Genomic DNA, 21,161 nt, shown 5'->3' with positions numbered 1-21,161 from the left:
CACAGTTTGGCTATTGTAAATAATGCTGCAGTAAACATAGGGACTTAGTGTTTTTATATTCCCTGGGTAAATACCCAGCAGTGCAAGTACTGGATCATATGGCCATTTTATTTTTCCTTTTTTGAAGGACCTCTCTATATGTTATTTTACTGTGGCTGCACCGTAAGTCATGCAAGAGAGTTCTTTTTTCTCAACATCCTCGCCAACACTCATTTCTTTTGTTTTTTATTTTAGCCAGTCTGACAGGTACAAGGTAGTACCTCATTGTGGTTTTGATTTGCGTGTTGCTGATGATGAGTGCTGTTGAGCATCTTTTCATGTGTCTGTTGGCCATCTGTTTGTCTTTGGAGAAATGTCTGCTTATGTCTTCTGTGCATTTTTAAATTGGATTATTTTCTTGGTGTGCATTTCCTTTGCCTATTTTTTTTTTTTTAAAGATTTTATTTATTTATTTGACAGAGAGAGATCACAAGCAGGCAGAGAGGCAGGCAGAGAGAGAGGAGGAAGCAGGCTCCCTGCTGAGCAGAGAGCCCGACGCGGGACTCGATCCCAGCACCCTGAGATCATGACCTGAGCCGAAGGCAGTGGCTTAACCCACTGAGCCACCCAGGCGCCCCATCCTTTGCCTATTTTTAATTGGAATTTGTTTGGTGCTGAGTTGTATAAGTTCTTAATATATTTTGGATATTAACCCCTTATCAGATCTATCTTTTGCAAATAGCCTCTCCCATTCAGTAGGTTGCCTTTTCATTTTGTTAAGGTAAAAGCTTTGCTGTGCAAAAGCTTTTTATTTTGGGATAGTCTCAATAGTTAATTTTTGCTTTTGTTTCCATTGCCTGAAGTGACATAGCTAGACAAATTTGCTAAGGCTGATGTCAGAGAGGTTACTGCCTCTGTTTTCTTCTAGGATTTTTATGGTTTCAGGGCTCACATTTACATCTTTAATCCATTTGAGATTAATTTGTGTATGGGTGAGAAAGTGGTCCAGTTTCACTCCTCTGCATGTGGCTGTCCAGTTTTCCCAGCACCATTAATTGAAAAGATTGTCTTTTCTCCATTGTGTAATCTTGCCTCTTTTGTTGTAGATTAGTTAGCCATATAAGCATGGGTTTATTTCTGGGCTATTCTGTTCCATTGATCTATTTATTTTTGTTCCAGTACTATACACGCTTCTGATTACTGTACCTTTATAATGTATGCTTATTCTGGAATTATGTTATCTCCAGCTTTGTTCTTCTTTCTCAAGCTTTCATTAGCTATTTTGAGGTCTTTGTGATTCAATACAAATTTTAAGATTATTTGTTCTAGTTCTGTGAAAAATGCTATTGGTATTTTTGTGGGGATTACATTGAATCTGTAGATTGCTTAGGGTCGTATGGACATTTTAACGGTATTAATTCTTCCAAACCATGAGCATGGAATGCAATTCCTTTCAGAGTACAGGTCTTTCACCTCCTTAACTAAGGAGGAATTTAAAGACCTATAGGTATTTTATTCTTTTTGGAATAATTGTAAATGGGATTGTTACCTTTATTTCTTTTTCTGCTATTTCATTATTAGTGTAAAGAAATGCAATGGATTTCTGTAAATTTTGTACTGCAACTTGACTGAATTCATTTATCAGTTCTGCTAGGTTTTTTGGTGGAGTCTTTAGGGTTTTCTAGATATAGTATCACATCTTCTGTAAGTAGTGACAGTTTTACTTCTTCCTTACCGATTTTGATTCCTTTTATTTATTTATGTTGTCTGATTGCTGTTGTTGGGATTGTGTTGAATAAAAGTGGTGAGAAAATGGACATCCTTGTCTTGTTCCTGACCTCCGAGGAAAAGCTGTTTGTCACCATTGAGTGTGATGTTGGCTGTGGGTTTTTCATACATGGACTTTATTATGTTTAGGTATGTTCCTCTAAACTCATTTTGTTGAGAGTTTTACTCATGAATAGATGTACGATGATCATACGGTTTTTATCCTTTGTCTTACTAATGTGATATATTGATTTGCAAATATTGATCCACATTTGTATCCCTGGAATAAATCTTACTTGATTATTGTGAACAACTTCTTAAATGTATTGTTGAATTTGGTTTGCTAATATTTTGTTGAGGGTTTTTTTGTGTTCTATTCATTGTAGATATTGGCCTGTAGTTTTATTTTCAGTATTAATGCTGACCTCATAGAATGAGTTTGAAAGTTTTCCTTCCTCTTCTATTTGATGAAGTCTGACAAAGTTTTAAGTCCGTTTCAGTCAGAAAATTTTAAGTCAGTTTTAATTCAGAAAGTTTCAAAAGTATAATCCATAATTTATCGATTGAATGTTTGTCATCATATATAAGAACTCTCATTGTAAACCAATTTCATGCAAGTTTTCTTCTGTTTGCTCTCAAAGTTATATACTTCCAGCTCTGACATTTAGGTTTCTTATCCTCTTTGAATTTATTTAGCTTGAATTTATTTAGCCTGCTTCCCCATCCCTCCTCCCCACCTGCCTCTCTGCCCACTTGTGATCTCTGTCTGTCAAATAAATAAAGAAAATCTTTTTTTTAAAAGTCTGTTTCTTGGTTTCTCTCTTTCCTGTGCTTTTTTGTTTTGTTTCTTAAATTCCACATATGAGTGAAATCATATGGCATTTGTCTTTCTCTGACTTACTCACTTAGCATTGTACTGTCTAGCCTTGTCCATGTCCTTGCAAATGGCAAGGTTCCATTCTTTTTTTTTTTTTTTTAAAGATTTTTATTTATTTGTCAGAGAGAGAGAGGGAAAGAGAGTGAGCACAGGCAGACAGAATGGCAGGCAGAGGCAGAGGGAGAAGCAGGCTCCCTGCTGAGCAAGGAGCCCGATGTGGGACTTGATCCCAGGATGCTGGGATCATAACCTGAGCCGAAGGCAGCTGCTTAACCAACTGAGCCACCCAGGCGTCCCGGTTCCATTCTTTTTTTATGGCTGAAAAATATATTCCATTGTATATAAATGCCACATCTTCTTTATCCGTTCATCTATTGATGGACACATAGGCAGGTTCCATAGTTTGGCTATTGTAAATAATGCTGTATATTCCTTTGAATTACTTTTACTACTGGATAAATACCCAGTAGTGCAATTACTGGATTATAGGGTAGGCCTATATATAATTTTTTGAGGAACATCCATACTGTTTTCAATAGTGTCTGCACCAGTTTGCATTCCTACCAACAGTGCAGGAGAGTTCATTTTTCTCCACACCCTTGCCAACACTTGTTGTTTCTTGTGTTTTTGATGTTTATCATTTTGACAGATGTGGGGTGATACTTCATTGTGGTTTTGATTTGTATGTTGCTTATGATGAGTGCTGCTGAGCATCTTTTAATGTGTCTTTTGGCCATCTGGATGTCTTTGGAGAAATGTCAGTTCATATGTTCTACTCATTTTTTACTTGGATTATTTGTTCTGTGGGTATTGAGTTGTATTAGTTCTTTATATATTTTGGGTACTAAAACTATACTGCATATGTCATTCGCAGGTATCCTCTCATCTTCAATAGTTGCCATTTAGTTTTCTTGATTGTTTCCTTCACCGCCAGAAACTTCATGTTGATGTCATCCCAGTAGTTCTTGTTTTTATTTCCCTTGCCTCAGGAGACCTATATAGTCAGAGACATTACTGCCTATCCTCTCATCTAGGATTTTTATGGTTTCAGGTCTCACATTTAAGTCTTTAATCCATTTATAAGTTTACTTTTGTGCATGGTGTAAGAAGTGGTCCAGTTTCCATCTTTAGCATGTGGATGTCCGGTTTTCTCAGCATCATTTGTTGAAGAGACTATGTTTTTCTCACTGCACATTTATTTCTCCTTGGTGGAAGATTAATTGACCATAGAATTGTAGGTCTTTTTCTGAGTTTTCTGTTCCATCCCATTGATCTATGTGTCCGTTTTTGTGCCAGTACCATACTGTTTAAATTAGTACCACTTTGCAATATAGCAAAATCTGGAATTGTGATACCTCCAATTTTTTCAAAGTTTTTTTTTTGTTTGTTTTTGTTTTTTACCTATAACCCCCAGTGCCCTCCTTAATTAAAAACTAATGATATATTGTATGGTGACTAACATAATACACACACACACACACAAGATAAAGATTTTTTTTATTGGAGAGAGGTCAAAGAAGAGCAGGAAGAGAGGGAGAATCTCAAGTAGACTGCCCACTGACCACAGAGCGAGACGCAGGCCTCAATCCCTCAATCTCATGACCCTGAGATCATGACCTGAACCAAAATCAAGAGTCGGATGCTTAACCAGCTGAGCCACCCAGTTGCCCTAGTTTTTTATTTTTCATGATTGCTTTGGCTGTTCAAGGTCTTTTGTGGTTCACTATAAATTTTAGAATTGTTTGTTTTAGTTCTGTGAAAAATGCTATTAGTATTTTGATAGAGATTGTATGAAATATATAGATTGCTTTGGGTACTATAGACATTTTTTTTTTTTTTTTTAAGATTTTATTTGTTTGACAGAGATCACAAGCAGGAAGAGAGGCAGGCAGAGAGAGAAGAGGAAGCAGGCTCCCTGCCGAACAGAGAGCCAGATGCGGGGCTCAATCACAGGAACCTGAGACCATGACATGAGCCGAAGGCAGAGGCCTAACCCACTGAGCCACCCAGGTGCCCCAGTACTATAGACATTTAACAATATTTGTTCTTCCAATTCATTAGCATGGAATAGTCTTTACATTTGTGTGATCTTTTTTTTTTTTTTTTAAGATTTTATTTATTTGACAGAGAATGTATGAGCATGAGCAGGGGTGGGAGCAGAGGCAGAGGGGGAAACAAACTCCCCACTGAGCAGGAAGTCCAATTTGGGGCTCAATCCCAGGACCCTAGGATCATGACCTGAGCCCATGTCAGATGCTTAACTGGCTGAGCCGCCCAGGCACCCCTCTTGTTTCATCTTCAATATCACAAATGTTTTATAGTTTTCCAAATACAGGTCTTTTACCTCTTTGATTAAGTTTATTCTTTGATAGTTTATAATTATTGGTATAATTGTAAATGGGATTGTTTTCTTAATTTCTTTCTGCTGTTTCATTATTAAAGAATGCAACAGATTTCTCTACATTAGTTTTTGTATCCTGTATCTTTACTGAATTCACATTTTCATTTTAGTAGTTTTTTGGTGGAGTCTTTAGGATTTTCTATATTATATACTATTGTGTCATCTACAGAGTAAAACTTTTACTTCTTCCTTACAAATTTGGATGCCTTTTATTTATGTTATTGAGTTGCTGTGGCTAGGACTTCCAGTACTACACTGAATAAAAGTAATGAGAAGAACACCTAAGTGCCACAGTCAGTTAGGGGTCAGACTCTTGGTTTCAGCTAAGGTGGTGATCTCAGGATCGTGGGATTGAGCCCCACATCAAGCTCTGTGCTCAGTGTGGAGTCTACTAAAGTTTCTCTCCCTCTCCTCCTGCCACCTTGTTGGGTGTTCACTCATGCATGCTTTCTAAAATAAATCTTAAAAAAAAAAAAAAGTAACAGTGGACATCCATGTCTTATTCCTGATCTTAGGGAAAAGCTCTGTTTTTTACCACCGAGTATGATGCTGGCTGTGGGTTTTTCACATATGGCCTCCATTATGTTGAGGTATGTTCCCTCTAGACCTGCTGTGCAGACAGTTTCCATCATGAATGAATTGTAGTTTGTCAGTTGCTCTTCCTGCATCTACTGAAATGATCATATGGTTTTTATCCTCTTATTGATTTATCACATTGATTGTTTTGCACATATTGAGTCAGCCTTGCATCCTGTAGTAAATCTCACTTGACTGTGGTGAATGATTTTTTTGTTTAAATGTACTGTTGGACTGGGTTTGCTAATATTTTGTTGAGGATTTTTGCATCTACATTCATGAGTGATACTGGCATATCTATTTATTTATTTATTTAGTGGTGTCTTTATCTGGTTTTGGCCTCATAGACTGAATTTGGAAGTTTTCCTTCCTCTAGTATTTTTTGGAAGAGTTTGAAAGTGATATGTATTAATTCTTTAAATGTTTGGTAGAATTCATCTATGAGGCTGTCTGATCTTGGACTTTTGGTTTTTGGAAGTGTTTTGATTATCTAATTTAATTTAATTACTGTCCATTTGTTCAAATTTTCTATTTCTTCCTGCTTTAGTTTTGGTAACATAAATAGGTTTCTAGGAATTTATCCATTTCTTCTAAGTTGTCCATTTTGTTGGCATTTAGATTTTCTTAATATTCTGTTATGATTGTTTGTATTTCTGTGGTGTTGGTTATTTCTCCACTTTCACTAGTGATTTTGTTTACTTGGGTCCCCCACCCTTTTTTTAATGAGTTTGGCTGAAGTTACCCATTTTGTTGATCTTTTCAAAGAACCAATCATTTGTTTCATTGATCTGCTCTATTTTGTTGTTGTTGTTTTAAACAGATTTTATTTGTTTATTTGACAGAGAGATCACAAGTAGGCAAAGAGGCAGGCAGAAAGAGAGCAGGAAGCAGGCTTCCTGCAGAGCAGAGAGCCTGATGCAGGGCTCAATCCCAAGACCCTGAGATCATGATCTGAGCCGAAGGCAGAGGCTTAACACACTGAGCCACCCAGGAGCCCTCTATTTTTTTTTTTTTTTTTAAGTTTCTATTTTATTTCTGCTCTAATCTTCATTATTTTCTTCCTTCTACTTATTTGGGGTTACATTTGTTGTTTCTTTCTGGCTCCTTTAGGTTTAAAGTTAGGTAGCTTGAGAGTTTTCTTGCTTCTTGAGGTAGGCATGTATTTCTGTAAACTTCCCTCTTAGAACCACTTTTGCTCCATCCCAGAAATTTTGGACTATTGTGTTTTCATTTTCATTTGTTTCCATGTAATTTTTGATTTTCTCATTGACTTCTTGGTTGACCCATTCACTGTTTAGTAGCATGTTATTTAACCTCCATGTATTTGTATTCTCTCCCAGATTTTTTTCTTGTGATGGATTTCCATCCTGTTGTGGTAGGAAAGATGCACAATATGACTTTTATTTTTTACTTTGTTCTTATTGTTGTTGTTGAGACTTATTTTGCAGCCTAACAATATGATCTAGTCTTGAGAACATCCCATATGCACTTGAAAAGAATGTGTATTCTGTTCTTCTAGGATGGCATATTCTGAATATGTCTGTAAAATCTATTTGGTCCAGTATGTCAAAGTCATTGTTTCCTTATTGATTTGCTGTTTGGATGTTCTGTCCATCAGTGTGAGTGAGGTAGGTATTAAAGTCCCTTATTGTTATTATATTGCTATCAATTACTTCGTGTTTGTTATACCTGTTATTTATTTGGGTGCTCCCGTTTTGGGTGCATAAATATGTACAATTATTGTATCCTTTTGTTGGATTATTCCTTTTCTTGGTATATAGTGTCCTTCTTTGTCTCTTGTTACAGTCTTCATTTTAAAGCCTATTTTGTCTGATTTAAGTATTGCTACTCCAGTTTTCTTTTGACATCCATTAGCTTGATAAATATATCTCCATCCCCTTACCTTTAGTATGCAGGTGTCTTTCACTCTGAAACAAGTCTCTTATAGGCAGCAGAAAGATGGATCTTTTTTTTTTCTTTTTTCCTTAATCTACTCTATCACCCTATACCTTTTGATTTGGAGTGTTTAGTCACTATGTTCAAAGTAATTATTGGTAAGTAATTATTGCCAATTTGTTGATTATTTGTTGTTTCTGTAGATTTTCTCTGATCCTTGCTTTCATGGTTTATTGGCTTTCTTCAGTGATATACTTGATTTCTTTTCTTTTTATTCTTTGATATTGGTTACTGTTTTATTTTTTATTTGATAACATTAGGTATCTTCTGCATATAGCAGTTGATGGTCACTTAAGTTCAAACATTCTTTACTCTTTACTCTTTTCCCCCTACAAATTTCAGTTATATGGTATCATATTTTACATCTTTCTTGTGTGTGTATGAATCCCTTGACTGATTCCCCCCCCAAAGATTTTATTTATTTATTTGACAGAGAGAGACACACCAAGAGAGGGAACACAAGCAGGGGAAGTGGAAGAGGGAGAAAGAAGCAGGGTTCGTGTTAAGCAGGGAGCCCAATGTGGGGCTTGATCCTGGGATCATGACCTGAGCTGAAGGCAGACCCTTACTGACTGAGCCACCCAGTCACCAGCCTTGACAGACTTTTTTTTTTTTTTTTTTTTTTAAGAGAAATGCTTATTTTTACTGCTTTTGCATTTTCCTACATTTCATGCTTTCAACCTAAGGTTTTCCCTTTCCACTCAGAGTCCCCATTAATATTTCTTATAGAGCTGGTCATGAACTCCTCTTTTGAGAAGTTCTTATCTCTCCTTATATTCTGAACAACATCCTTGCTAGATAGAATATTTTTGGCTCTAGGTTTTACCCTTTCAGCATCTTGAATATATCCCACTACCCCTTCTGGCCTGAAAAGTTTCTGCTGAAAAAGCTGTAATTTTTTTTTCCTTATTGCTACTTTTTGCCATTTTAATTACTACGTGTCTGATGTGGAATTCCTTGTGTTGAATTTAGTAGGGTATGGGGGAGATTTCTGTGCCTCCTGGATGTGTAGGGAATTTTTCAGCTATTATTTAAATAAATTTTCTGCCACCCTTTCTCTCTTCTGCAATCCCTATAATGCATTATTACACTAATGGAGTCATTGAATTCTCTAAGCCTATTCTCAATCTGCACAATTTTCTTTCCTTGCTTTTGTTCAGCGTGGTTACTTTCTATTACTGTCTTCAAGTCGTTATTTTTATTTCCTCTGCTTTATCTAGCCTGCTATGTGTTGCATCAAGTGTATTTTAAATTTCATTTATTGTGTTGTTCATCTCTCATTAGTTCCTTTATATATGTGTTAAGGGTCTCACTGATGTCTTCCATTCTTGTCTAAGGTCTAATGTGTATCTTTATGATCATACTTTAAATTTTTTATCAGGCCTATCACTTATATTTTGCTTTGATCTCATGCTGTGGTTTGTTCCTGTTTTTTCATTTAAGAGCTATTCCTCTGTCTCCTTGTTTTGTCTGACTTCCTGTGTCTGTTTCTTTGTGTTAGGAAAGTCAGCTACTTCTCTTGCTCTTAACTATAATTGCCTCATATAGAAGAGGTCTTTTGGTGCAGTGTTGTTCTCCGGGGCCTGGTGCTTCAGGGAATGTCTCCTATGGGTGTTGTGTGTGCTCTACTGTTGTCTTGCCCTCTTTTTTTTTCCTTCAGTCCAGTTGTCTGCAGAGGCTGTGTTTGCCTATTGTGGGCAGCATTTAGCAAGGTGTGTGGTGGTCTGCTAGTGAAATGATCTGCTCCCAGATCAGAATTTCTGCACAATGTGCCAGTCAGATGTGGTGTTGGCAAGGTTTCCACTAGTCTTTTCGGAGAGGGGGCCCACAGTGACTGGACTAAGGTGACGGTGACTGGGAAGAGTGGATTCACAGAAGTGTAGGGGTGGGGCTTCGTGTAAGCCAAGTTAAGTGATAAATGTTGGTGCTGCAATCATTCCTACAGGCATCTACTATTTATGTGGGGGGCAGTGGGGGATGGAGGGATATCGAACCTGTCAGCTCCTTTGTTTCTGGATGGGTCTTCCTGTGATCCCTCTCTCCAGGCCATGTTCTGAGATGAACAAATCCTTCTTCCCATCTACCCCTGGTGTTTTTCGAACTTCTGGTTCTGTGCTGCATCTGTTCAGATTCTTTAGGCATGGGAACTCTGCTTCCTAATACCCTCCAGGCTCTCCTGGAATTGAGGCCACTGATTTAAAAATTCCAGCCTTTTAAGTCCCACTGGGTTGTAGGAACTCAAGAAATTGGCCTCCTCTCACTTTCAAAGGCAAGTATTATGGGGATTCATCCTCCCCATTTATGGGCTCCCCAGTGTGAAAGTTGGTTTTCTGTCCTTTGTGCTACAGGCTCCCTTCCCACTGGGGATGGCCCTAGTCCACTTTGCTCCCAGACCACATCGTGGCCCTTTCTACCTTCTTCTATGTGGCCTTTTGCCTACCATTTATTTAGTTGTGGGGTTTATCTTGCCAGGCTTCAGGTCATCTTTTGGGTTTATACTGAGGTGTTACCCACTTGTATCCATGGGGCAAGAAGAGCTTAACATCCTCCTACTTGGCCATCTTCCCAGCTGAACCTCTGCTGTACTGATCTTTATGCCTATCAGTATCAGACTGTATTGATTACTATAGCTTTGTAGTAAGTTTTGAGATCAGGAAGTGTTTTTCAGAACTGTCTTGGATATTTTGGAAATCCTTTGTATTTCCCTAGAAATTTTAGGATCAGCTTGAAATACTTCAAAATAGCCTACTGGAATTTTGAGAGGGATTGTAGTGATCTATTAGCAATGTGGGGAGGACTATCATCTTAACAATCGAAACTTCTAATTCATAAACATGGAATATCTCTACACCTTCTTTAATGTTTCTGTTTCATAATATTCATTATACAACTTTTATTTATTTTTTTAACACTATTCCTTTTCTTTTTAAGATTTTATGTATTTGACAGACAGAGATCACAAGTCAGCAGAGAGGCAGGCAGAGAGAGAGGAGGAAGCAGGCTCCCCACTGAGCAGAGAGCCTAATGCAGGGCTCAATCCCAAGACCCTGAGACTATGACCTGAGCCGAAGGCAGAGGCCTTAACCCCCTGAGCCACCGAGGCACCCCTCATTATACAACTTTTTAAAAAAAGATGTTTATTTTTATTTATTTGAGAGAGAGTATGAGCAGAGGAGTAGCAGAGAGACAGAGAGGGAGAAACAGACTTTCTGCTGAGCAGGGAGCCTGAAATGGGGCCTGATCCCAGAACCCTGGGATCAGGATCCAAGCTGAAGGCAGATGCTTAACCAACTGAGCCACCCAGGCGCCTCTCACTCTTTTTGAAGTTTTACGCTTTTATTTATTTTTAAGGATTTTTTATTTTAGAGTGAGCACACAAGCAGAAGGCAGAAGGAGAGGGAAAGAGATATTCAAGCAGACTGCACGCTGAGTGCTGAGCCCAACATGGGGCTTGATCTCTCAACCCTGAGACCATGACCTGAGCAGAAACTGAGTCAGACACTTGCCTGGACTAAGCCACCCAGATGCCCCCCCCAACCTTAAAATATTTGACAGAGAGCAGGAGCCAGAGGGACAGATGAAGAGGGACAGCAAATCTCAAGCAGATGCCGTACTCCGTGTGAGCTGACCCATGGCTCATATCTCAAGACACGGAGATCAGAATGGGAGCTGAAATCAAGATTTAGATGCTTAATTGACTATGCCACCCAGGAGCCCCACAAATCTTATACTTCTTTTGTTAAATTTACTAAATACTAAATACTTTCTGGTGCTATTTTGAATGGAATTTTCTTGCTTTTTGAATTTTTCATTGCTAATATACAAAAACAACTGATTTCTGTCTATTGTAGTCTGTGACTTACTGAACTTGTAGATTCTCATCTATTAAGCTCCCCATTCCACAAGGCTGCTTTCTGGACCCTTTCCATGGTTAGACTTCTAGCAGCTATCACTTCCTCAAGTGTCCAAGAGTGTAGATCTGATTCTTATTTTGTTTCTTGGCCCTCCAGTAAAGCTTCCCAAATTGTCTGAGTCCCCCTCCCCCTTACCTTAACTGCTCTGGAGGCCTTGTAGCTTGCATGATGACAGACATTTTGAAATAGCTGTGTAAACTCTGAAAACAAACTACAGTTTCCTTTTTTTTTCAAGTCCAGAAAATTGTGGAATATTCCTGTTTTAGACTTGTAAGATTAACCACATTGTTCAGTACTATTTTATAGCAGTTTCTTTAAAAGAATAATGATTAGACTTTCAAAGGGCTTCATCTTACATTGCATTTATTGAACCTTTTACTGTTTAGAATCTACAGTTTAGATTGTGATGTCAAAATAGGAATGTTCTCAAATGTTTCGCCAACCAATATAATGGCTGGAATCATCCAGGAAAAAAATAAGGCCAATATTTATTGAAGTTTCAACTTACGACTTCATTTTTCATTTTTCAATTAAATAGAAATACTATGTCTTACAGCTAGGGATGCAAGGACTTGGTTATCCTTGTTGGAAAAGTGGTTCTCCTCTATCTAGGGGAAGCCACTGTACAGTTAGGGACTGGGAACCAGGCGGCTGAAATCTAAGGAGGTAAAGGTCTTTCTTGGAACAAAGCTAGTTATCTGTTACCACCAGAACATTACTATGGCTAGAATTCCAGAAATGATGAATAGAAGCTCATCTTCTATTTGGTCTTCATGGATTATACCTGTGAAGCGAAAAAGACAGTTTGAATAAAACATCTAAAATATTTAATAGCTTTTGGGAACACTGTTGTTGTCTTCCCAGTACACACTGCATTTTTTCCTCATTATGTAGCAATAGTGGTTTATATGGAATAGACCCAATTCACATTCAGCTTGAGGGAAGGCTATGATGGGTCTAGGTCAGTAAGAAAATCCTCTCCTTGGGGCACCTGGGTGGCTCAGTGGGTTAAAGCCTCTGCCTTCAGGTCGGGTCACGATCCCAGGGTCCTGAGATCAAGCCCCGGGTCAGGCTCTCTGCTCAGCAGGGAGCCTGCTTCCTTTTCTCTCTCTCTGCCTGCCTCTCTACCTACATGTGATATCTCTCTGTCAAAAAATAAAATCTAGGGGCGCCTGGGTGGCTCAGTGGTTAAGCCGCTGCCTTCGGCTCAGGTCATGATCCCAGGGTCCTGGGATCGAGCCCCGCATCAGGCTCTCTGCTCAGCAGGGAGCCTGCTTCCTCCTCTCTCTCTCTCTGCCTGCCTCTCTGCCTGCTTGTGATCTCTCTCTGTCAAATAAATAAATAAAATCTTAAAAAAAAAAAAAAAGAAAGAAAATCCTCCTCTCTCCCCCATCCCTAGTCAGAATGATTGGGTTAGTTTATAGCAATCCCATGGGCACATGCACTGGTTCAGGGGTGCCCTCAATTAATGTGAAGTTCAAGACTCTTACCAAGACACTGGAATATACAACATATGAAGCTGGGAACTCCTGAACAATTTTGTCACTTGGCCACCAATGATTATCTCTAGTATTCATGCCATTATGCAATCCTTTCACCCTGAATGTGGGATGGACCTAGTGATTAATTTCTAACTTGTCATGAAAAAAGTGATGGGATGTCACTTCTGAGATTGGTTACAAAAAGGTGTGGCTTCCATCTTGCTCACTATGAGGGTAAGGCACATGACAAGTATGGGGTACACTATGTAGAGGTCCCTGGATGACAGCCAGTGAGACACTGAGGCCCTGAGGGCACCAGCCTGTGAGCAGGTAAGTCCTGCCAACAATGAAAAGAGTGACCTTAGAAGGGGATCTTCCTCTAGTTGGGCCTTCAGACGACATTGTAGCCTTATCAGATAGCTTCACTGCAGACTCATGAGACTGTGAGCCCGAAGCCCAGAGCTAAACTGCGTCCTGACTCCTAGAAAATGTGAGATTTTTAAAAAAAAAGTCTTTGGAGTAAACTGTTAAGCAGCAAAAGATGACTATCATTCAATCATAAGAAAAGCTGGATTTTTAAAATTTGCAACTAAAAATGTTAACAAACTTTTCAGTATTAAATTACTAGTAGCAAGTATTTTAGACATTAGTCTTTATATACAAGTGGACTTATGATTTATAAAAATCATGTAAAGAGAAAAAAAACTGATCTACCTACTCTCAGCTATCTCTTTTTCTCATAGGGAAAATTAATTATGTACGAGGGCTCAATTATTAAGAATCCCTTATAATATTGACGAAGGTTTAGCAAAGGCTTACCTTTGATGATTTACATTGTTTATTTGTGGTAAGTAAAAAGTGATCACAGAGGAAATGTTAAGTCCACTTAAAACATCTACTGGTGTGAAAGTACTTTTGAGGACTTTCAACATCAGTTTACATACAAGTTTTTAAATATGTTAATTAAAATGATTCTTACTTGGTACTATTAAAGCAGATCTGGAAGGACCTCTGGTTAAGGCTTTTTTTTTTTTTTTTTTTTTTTTTTTAAGATCAATTTTCTGTATCTGAAGCTCAATAAAACAAACTCCAACTCCACTATATTCTTAGAAGGACCTCTAAATTGATGGCTACACAGGCCAGTCTAAGCCCATTCCCTAAGCAAAAGCTTTTGTTTTACAAGGTTCTTGGGCGAACAGGGTCATATGAAAAAGTCAGTGAGTACAAATAGAGAGGCAAGGACAGTGCTGACTCCTAACATTCAATTTTTGAGCATGTTCAATAAAGGGATGCTATTCTTTTTTCCCTACCTAGATTCTTCCGTGAAAAATCCTTCTCATATATTTAAAAATGTGCTTGAAGAGTGTTTTGGTTCTGTTTTTACAAAACATGAAATGATATATATCAAATGTGTTTCTGTAAAGTAGACAGGATTGGAGGCAGAGTAAGAGGTGGGTTCTCCTTTTCTAAATTACCTATGCACTTCTGTATTGTTCAATTTTTATAATAAGTTTGTATAACTTGAAATTGAAAGTTTAAAAAAAGAAAATGTTCCTGGGAGGGTTTCACTTGTAGTTTCAGCTGAATGTCTTCAATCCTAACATTAAATCAGTAACTATCTGAGCACCTGAGAGCGCAAAGGGAGAAGTAAGTGGAGGAAAGGGAGAGAGAGGTATGCCGAAGGCAGCCTGAGGAAGGGGACACTCTGGTAGTTGTGGAAGAGGCAAGAAGCTGGGAGATGAGGGGAGGGCTGTGTGCCGGGGAACAGCGTTAGGATTCAACAGTGGGAATTAGACATTCACCTAGTTATCTACTCAGGAGATGACTGAAGTAGTGAATGGGTTGGGGATCGTTTCCTCAAAGAGGGAATTGGGTGAGGACGTTCTCAGTGGATGGCTGCAGTAGTGAGGTTTCTTCCCTGGAAAGAGCAATTTACTTCAACCAGTAAGACGGCACATGAAGCATGGTCTAGGTTCGAGTGTGAAGCTGGCAGAAGAGAGGGGCAGAGAGTACCAAGAGAGGACACACAGTGATAGGGCAACTGAGGACTAAGGGATAGTAAGTTCTTCTTTAGCAAACTGAGGACATCTTGAGATCTATACTTGGTTTTAAAAATTCTGAATCTGAAAAAAGATTCCAAACAGGCAACAAATGAAAAAACAAAACACAATCCAACTCACCACTCCGTGGTTAACAGCTGGTTTTAAATATGTTGGTTAAGTTTTCAAGGTCTTCATTCTTTAAATGTAATTCTTCAAGCAAAGTCTCTATAAACTGTGTAAACACGACATTCTCCTGAGAATGCTTCTGAATGCCAAGAATTGGGGTCAGTCTGAAAAGACCAAAAATATTAAATGCATATCCATGAAATAAGGAGGACTAAGAGGCTCCTGTGTTTTACACAGCAGAGGGGATTTTTTGTCACAGCAGAGAGATGAAGTCCTTCTGATTTAGCAAAATTCCCAGAGACAGAAGGGTTCAGTAATAAAGGCAGAGGAGAAATCTCAGGAAAAGAATGAAAGATCAAACATATTCTTAAGTTGGAAAGGAACCTAAAAGCCCGAATCTATAACATGTTCTTCATTATGTCAGGAAAAGCTACCAAGTTCTCAGAAATGAAAATGAAGTCTTTCTACTTCGGAAAAAGAAGCTGTGGAAAGAAGCTTAGCGGTGAGAACTACTTTAAAACCAGAGAGAATGTTTATATCACCTGAATTAAAAGAAATACATGATAAGGTTTCATCTAAAAGGTAATCCTGTTTAACATTTTTATTTCTAAAACACTAAATAGATGAATTACATCTTATAAGGCACTTAATACAATCTTTTAAAGAACACTCAGCTTCTTTCCCAAGTCACTTCCAGTAAATACCCTCACAATTGATTGCATATAATATTCTCAAAAGTAATTTTCAATGAAATGACATTATTCACTTTTTAAAAGTCATGCTTACTAATCAAAGATTAAGACCATTACTTTCCATAGACTGTATATGGATATATATAACTACATATAATAAGTAGTATAGGTTATATATAATCTCCAGAGAGCATGCTTCACAGAGCCTTTGCAGGTTATATTTCTGGAAAGCTTTTGGGGAGAAAATTCTTTTGTCCTCAAATAATACTTACCACGAAGGTCCTCCAGGCACTTTCTTAACACTGGTCACTGCCACCAGGCACATCAAATATAAATAAAATAAACCTCTGACTCAAGGAATCAGAGTAGAGCAACTCCACGGTAGTAAGTGTGGAAGAGGAGACGTTACTTTTTCAGAAATTGCTTTCTTGCTGAGCCATCTTATATAGAAAGCAGAAGTAAAAGGAAATATTTGTCACATTATCTAAAGATAGCTGGGACTTGGAGGAGGTGGTAAGTTCTCTATCCCTCAAGGTATCTTAGCAAGAACTGGAGACTAGGTGACTCCAACAGCCCAGTGAAATCCAGAGTTCTACATGGGAAATCCACTGTAGTGTATTGCTTCACCACCTCTCTTGTATTTCTTTACAGTTGGAGAATGCAATACCAGGTTTTGACATTTTAATGGGCTTTATCTGCAGGTATTCTCCAAAGGTCATTAGGCAACAGGATAACACAAGCTTTCCAATGCCAAGCCCAATCTGGGCACTTGGGCAAACTTAGGCATTTGTGGCCAGCTTTTCCTGAGGCATCTTCCTATAGTGAAGGTGGAACCCAGAAGTCAACTCTGGCATTTCTCACACAAATATAGTTGCTCTTTCCCCGCAATAAGACCAAAGTTACTGAGGACTGGATAACTAAAGCTAAAATAAAACCAAGAAATCAGTGGCACATCCAAAACAATTTCTGACTTTTTTTTTTTTTTTAGATTTTATTTATTTACTTGACAGAAATCACAAGTAGGCAGAGGGGCAAGCAGAGAGAGAGGGAAGCAGGCTCCCCGCTGAGCAGAGAGCCCAACCTGGGGCTCGATCCCAGGACCTCGGGACCATGACTCGAGCTGAAGGCAGAGGCTTTAACCCACTGAGCCACACAGGCGCCCGCTGACTTTCAAAGAGACTAGTATTTGGTTCTTTTATGAAAACAAAGTCTCAGTTACCTCTCAAAGTGCCATTAGTAGGTTTTAAAATTTAACCCTCAAGGGGTGCCTGGGTGGCTCAGTGGGTTAAAGCCTCTGCCTTCGGCTCAGGTCATGATCTCAGGGTCTTGAGATCGAGCCCCGTATCGGGCTCTCTGCTCAGCAGGGAGCCTGCTTCCTCCTCTCTCTCTGCCTACTTGTGATCTGTCTCTGCCAAAGAAATAAATAAAATCTTAAAAAAAAAAAATTTAACCCTCAAATTATAAGTAAATAGTTATAACTAGATTTCTCAACCTATGTGCCCATATGAGAATAGAAAATGAGAGGATTAAGAAACAGCTTTTAAGAATCATTCTATCAAGTGCCAGGGTTATAAAGTATTTTAAGAACAGTGATACTTCTCTAGCAAACTTATAAGGTTAAAATTTTTCTATTATAGCTTCATTATGTGTTCATAGACACCTAAAGTTTCGTTTATAAAGAAGAAGGAGGCAACACATTGACTTAGAAAGACCCTCAGCTCACCTCCTCCACAACACAGTGAATCTACACCTACATGTTGAGCAATTCCCCCTGTAGAACTGAGGACTGACTGAACAGGAATCAAGGGACCATGCAGAGAAAGGTTGGAGAGATGGAGACATAGTTAACAGGAATCCACCCCCCCCCCAATCTTGCCAAGTGCAGTGGGGAAGATAATAAGTACCAAGGGACCAGAAGTACAGCTCAGCCCTTGTGGCACAGAAGAAAAAGATGCACTTTAAAGGGCACCTAAAATATAAAGGAACCAGCTACAGGGCATCTGAAAAATGGCAGGGAGCTGCTCAAACACTCTCCCTGGGTCCCAGGTACTGGCCAGCATCACTGTTTTTATTTTCTGTCTACCCTGACAACAGACAGGAGCAGGGTACAGGAATCCAAGCTGGCTGCTGCTTCAGTGAGCCTCAGTGCCTTAGACCACACTAGCCCCAGCTGCCTTGCTGCACAGGAAAAAAGGCTGTAGATTAAAAGAACAACTGGAGATAATGGAATGAGCCCTAGGGTATCTTCCAAAAGGCCAGGGGGCTGCTTGCACACACTAGTATCTAAGATGCTGGTGAGGGCCATGGTTCCCCTCCTCCCCTTCATAGAAGATAAAAGCAGGGTCTGGGTATCCTAGCCACCTCCCTGGTAAGCCAAGCCCCCTACTCCACCAAAACCAGCTGCCCCTACAGGTGGCCCTCCAATCCATACCTGCTAGAGCTCAAGCGGTCTTCCCAAGGTAGCCCCAGTGCAGTACACAATGAACCACCCCTAGACAGCACCCACTATAGCTCCACCTGTCTTTTTTTTTTTTAAAGATTTTATTTATTTATTTGACAGATCACAAGTCGGCGGAGAGTCAGGCAGAGAGAGAGAGAGAGAAGCAGGCTCCCGCTGAGCAAAGAGCCCGATGCGGGGCTCGATCCCAGGACACTGAGATCATGACCTGAGCTGAAGGCAGCGGCTTAATCCACTGAGCCACCCAGGCGCCCCTAGCTCCACCTGTCTTGCCAAGTAACACAGGCCTAATCATCATGTGGCATCCTAGGCCCGTACCTGTTTCACTTCAGCTCTAGATGACTCACCAGTTCACCAACTGTACCGAGTGGCCCAGGGCCTCCCAACCCAAACCTGCTTCAGCAGCAACTGACCTGCCAGGGTGCCCGAAGTGCGGAGAGCCCTGAGCCCTCCTGGATGGCATCTGTCTTAGCTCCAGCCATCCTGTCAGGGTACTCCCTGCATGGAGTGCCTTGGGATCCCCGGGCCCAACCTACTTCAGCTCCTGCTGTCCCATCAAGGTGCACTCTACACAGAGCACCCTGTAACTCCTAGCCCAATGCCACTTTGGTTCCAGCTGTTCTGGCATAGTGCCCCCTGCATGCAGTATCCAAGGACCACCTGGTTATGCTTCAGCTCCTTCCACCTTGCCAGGATGCCCCACTTCCACTGCCTGCTGCCCACTTTGGCTCCAGCCATCCCACCAGGATGCTTCATGGCTAGGACACACCAGGATTCCCAGCCTACACCTGTTACGGATTCAGCTAAAGTCACAGGAACAGTCTACATTGTACATATTCCTACACATGGTCATTACCTCAAGTCTAAGAGAAATAGCTGTTCTGTGTAATTTACATAAACACAGAAAATTAAACAAAATGAGATAGAGGAATAGGCTTCAAAAGAAGAAAGCAAAATTTCAGAAAAAGAGAGCCTAGTAATCTACATGATAAAGAACTCAAAGTAATAGTAATAAATATGCTTACTGGACTTGAGTGGATAAACTCAGAACTTCAACAAAGATAAAAAAGTATAAAGAACCAACCAGTTGAAGAATAAAGTAACTGAAATGAAAAATATACTACAGGGAATCAACAGTAGATGAGAAGATACAGAAGAAAGGATCAGCAATGTAGAAAACAGGGTGATGAAAAGGGTCTAAGCTGAAGAGCAAAATCCTGAAAGGATTTTTAAAAATAAGCATAGGTTAAGAGATCCTTAGGACAACATTGAGTGTATTAACAGTCACTTGAAAGAGGTCCCAGAAAAAGGAAGAGGGCAGAAAATTTGAAGAAATAATAGCTAAAAATTTCCCTAACTTGGGGAAAGAGACAGACATCTAGGTCCAGGAGGCACAGAGAGGCCCCAACAAGATGAACCCAAGGATATCTACACCGAGCCACTTGATAACTAAAATGTCAGAGTAAAGATAAAGTATCTTAAAAGTAGCAACAGAAAAGCATCTGGTTACGTGTAAGGAAAACCCCATGAAGCTATGAGCTGATTTTTCAGTAGAATTTTTGCAAGCCAGAAGGAAGTGGTAGGATATAGTCAAAGGGCTGAAAGGAAAAACCTATAACCAATAATATTCCAACTAGCAAGGGTATTCAGAATTATAGAGTCTCCCAGACAAAAGTTAAAGAGTTTACCACCACTAAACCAGCGTTACAAGTAATGTTAAAAAGACTTCTCTAAGCAAAAAAAGATAAGTCCTAATTAGGAAATTATGAAAAGAAAAAACCTCATAAGTAAACATAAAGTTAATAGGTCAATCACTGAAGAAGCTAGTATGAATATTAGAAGACAAAAGTAATAAAATCAGCAGCCATTTCTCTAAAAAAGACATTTAGATGACCAACAGACCTATGAAAAGATGCTCAACATCACTCATCAGGGAAATGCAAATAACCACAATGAGATATCATCTCACACTTGGCAGATGGCTAAAATAAAAAACTCAAAAAAGTTCTGATGAAGATGTGAAGAAAAAGGATCCCTTGTGTGCTCTTAGTGGGAATGCAAACTGGTGTAGCCACTGTGGAAAACAGTATGGAGGTTCCTCAAAAACTTAAAAATAGAACTACCCTATGATCCAGTAATTGCACTACTAGTACTTACCCAAAGATTATGAAAACACTAATTTGAAGGGATACATACACCCTTATGTTTACTGCAGCATTATTTACAATAACCAAGATATGGGAGCATCCCAAGTGTCCATCTATAGATGAATGGATAAAGAAAATGTGGTACACACACACAGTAGAATATTACTCACCTGTAAAAATGAAATCCTGCCATTTACATCAACATGGATGGATCTAGAGTTTAGTGCCAAGCAAAATAAGCCAGTCAGAGAAAGACAACTACCATATGATTTCACTCATACATAGTATTTAATAAAGAAAACAAATGAACAAAGGGGAGGAAAAAAGAGACAGCCCTCCAAAATAGAATCTTAACTGTTAAGAACAAAGAACAAAGGTTACCAGAGGGGACGTGGGTAAAATAGATGAGGGAGATTAAGAGTACATTTACTGTGATGAGCATTGAGTAATGTATGGAATTGCTGAATTGCTATTATTATATACCTGAAACTGATAAAACAATGCATATTAACTATACTGGAATTACAATTTTTTTAAAAACGTAAAATCAATTATATTTAAATTAAGGGACTCAGAAAGTAAAAAAGATGTAAAATATGACATATACATAAAACATGAACAGGAAAAATGCAGTGCTTTCAGAGTGAGTTTGAACTTAAGCAACCATCAGGTTAATACAAATCACTATATAATTAGGATGTTATATATGAACCTCACGGTAACCACAAACCTAAATCCTTTAAAA

At 39.1% G+C, this 21,161-nt stretch overlaps 1 protein-coding gene across 4 annotated transcripts in view; it reads right to left on the bottom strand.

Annotated features, from left to right (window-relative positions):
- Positions 1 to 21,161, bottom strand: part of RPAP2 (RNA polymerase II associated protein 2) — a 101,489-nt gene that overhangs the window by 6,721 nt on the left and 73,607 nt on the right. The window contains exons 12-14 of one of the 4 annotated variants that reach the window (XR_009345518.1): positions 15,132 to 15,283; positions 14,754 to 14,937; positions 7,791 to 12,254 (exon numbers count right to left, since the gene is read on the bottom strand). Coding sequence is in view for 3 of the 4 variants with exons in the window: in XM_059138051.1 (XP_058994034.1) it covers positions 15,142 to 15,283 (142 nt within the window). In the remaining variant the exon portion in view is untranslated. Of the gene's footprint in view, positions 1 to 7,790; positions 12,255 to 14,753; positions 14,938 to 15,131; positions 15,284 to 21,161 lie in introns of those variants that run through there. The other 3 variants (XM_059138050.1, XM_059138051.1, XM_059138052.1) reach the window with 3 other exon arrangements.

This window comes from Mustela lutreola, chromosome 10 (genome assembly GCF_030435805.1).
Source record: "Mustela lutreola isolate mMusLut2 chromosome 10, mMusLut2.pri, whole genome shotgun sequence".
Taxonomy (NCBI): domain Eukaryota; kingdom Metazoa; phylum Chordata; class Mammalia; order Carnivora; family Mustelidae; genus Mustela; species Mustela lutreola.
This window is presented reverse-complemented; position numbering and strand designations above follow the sequence as displayed.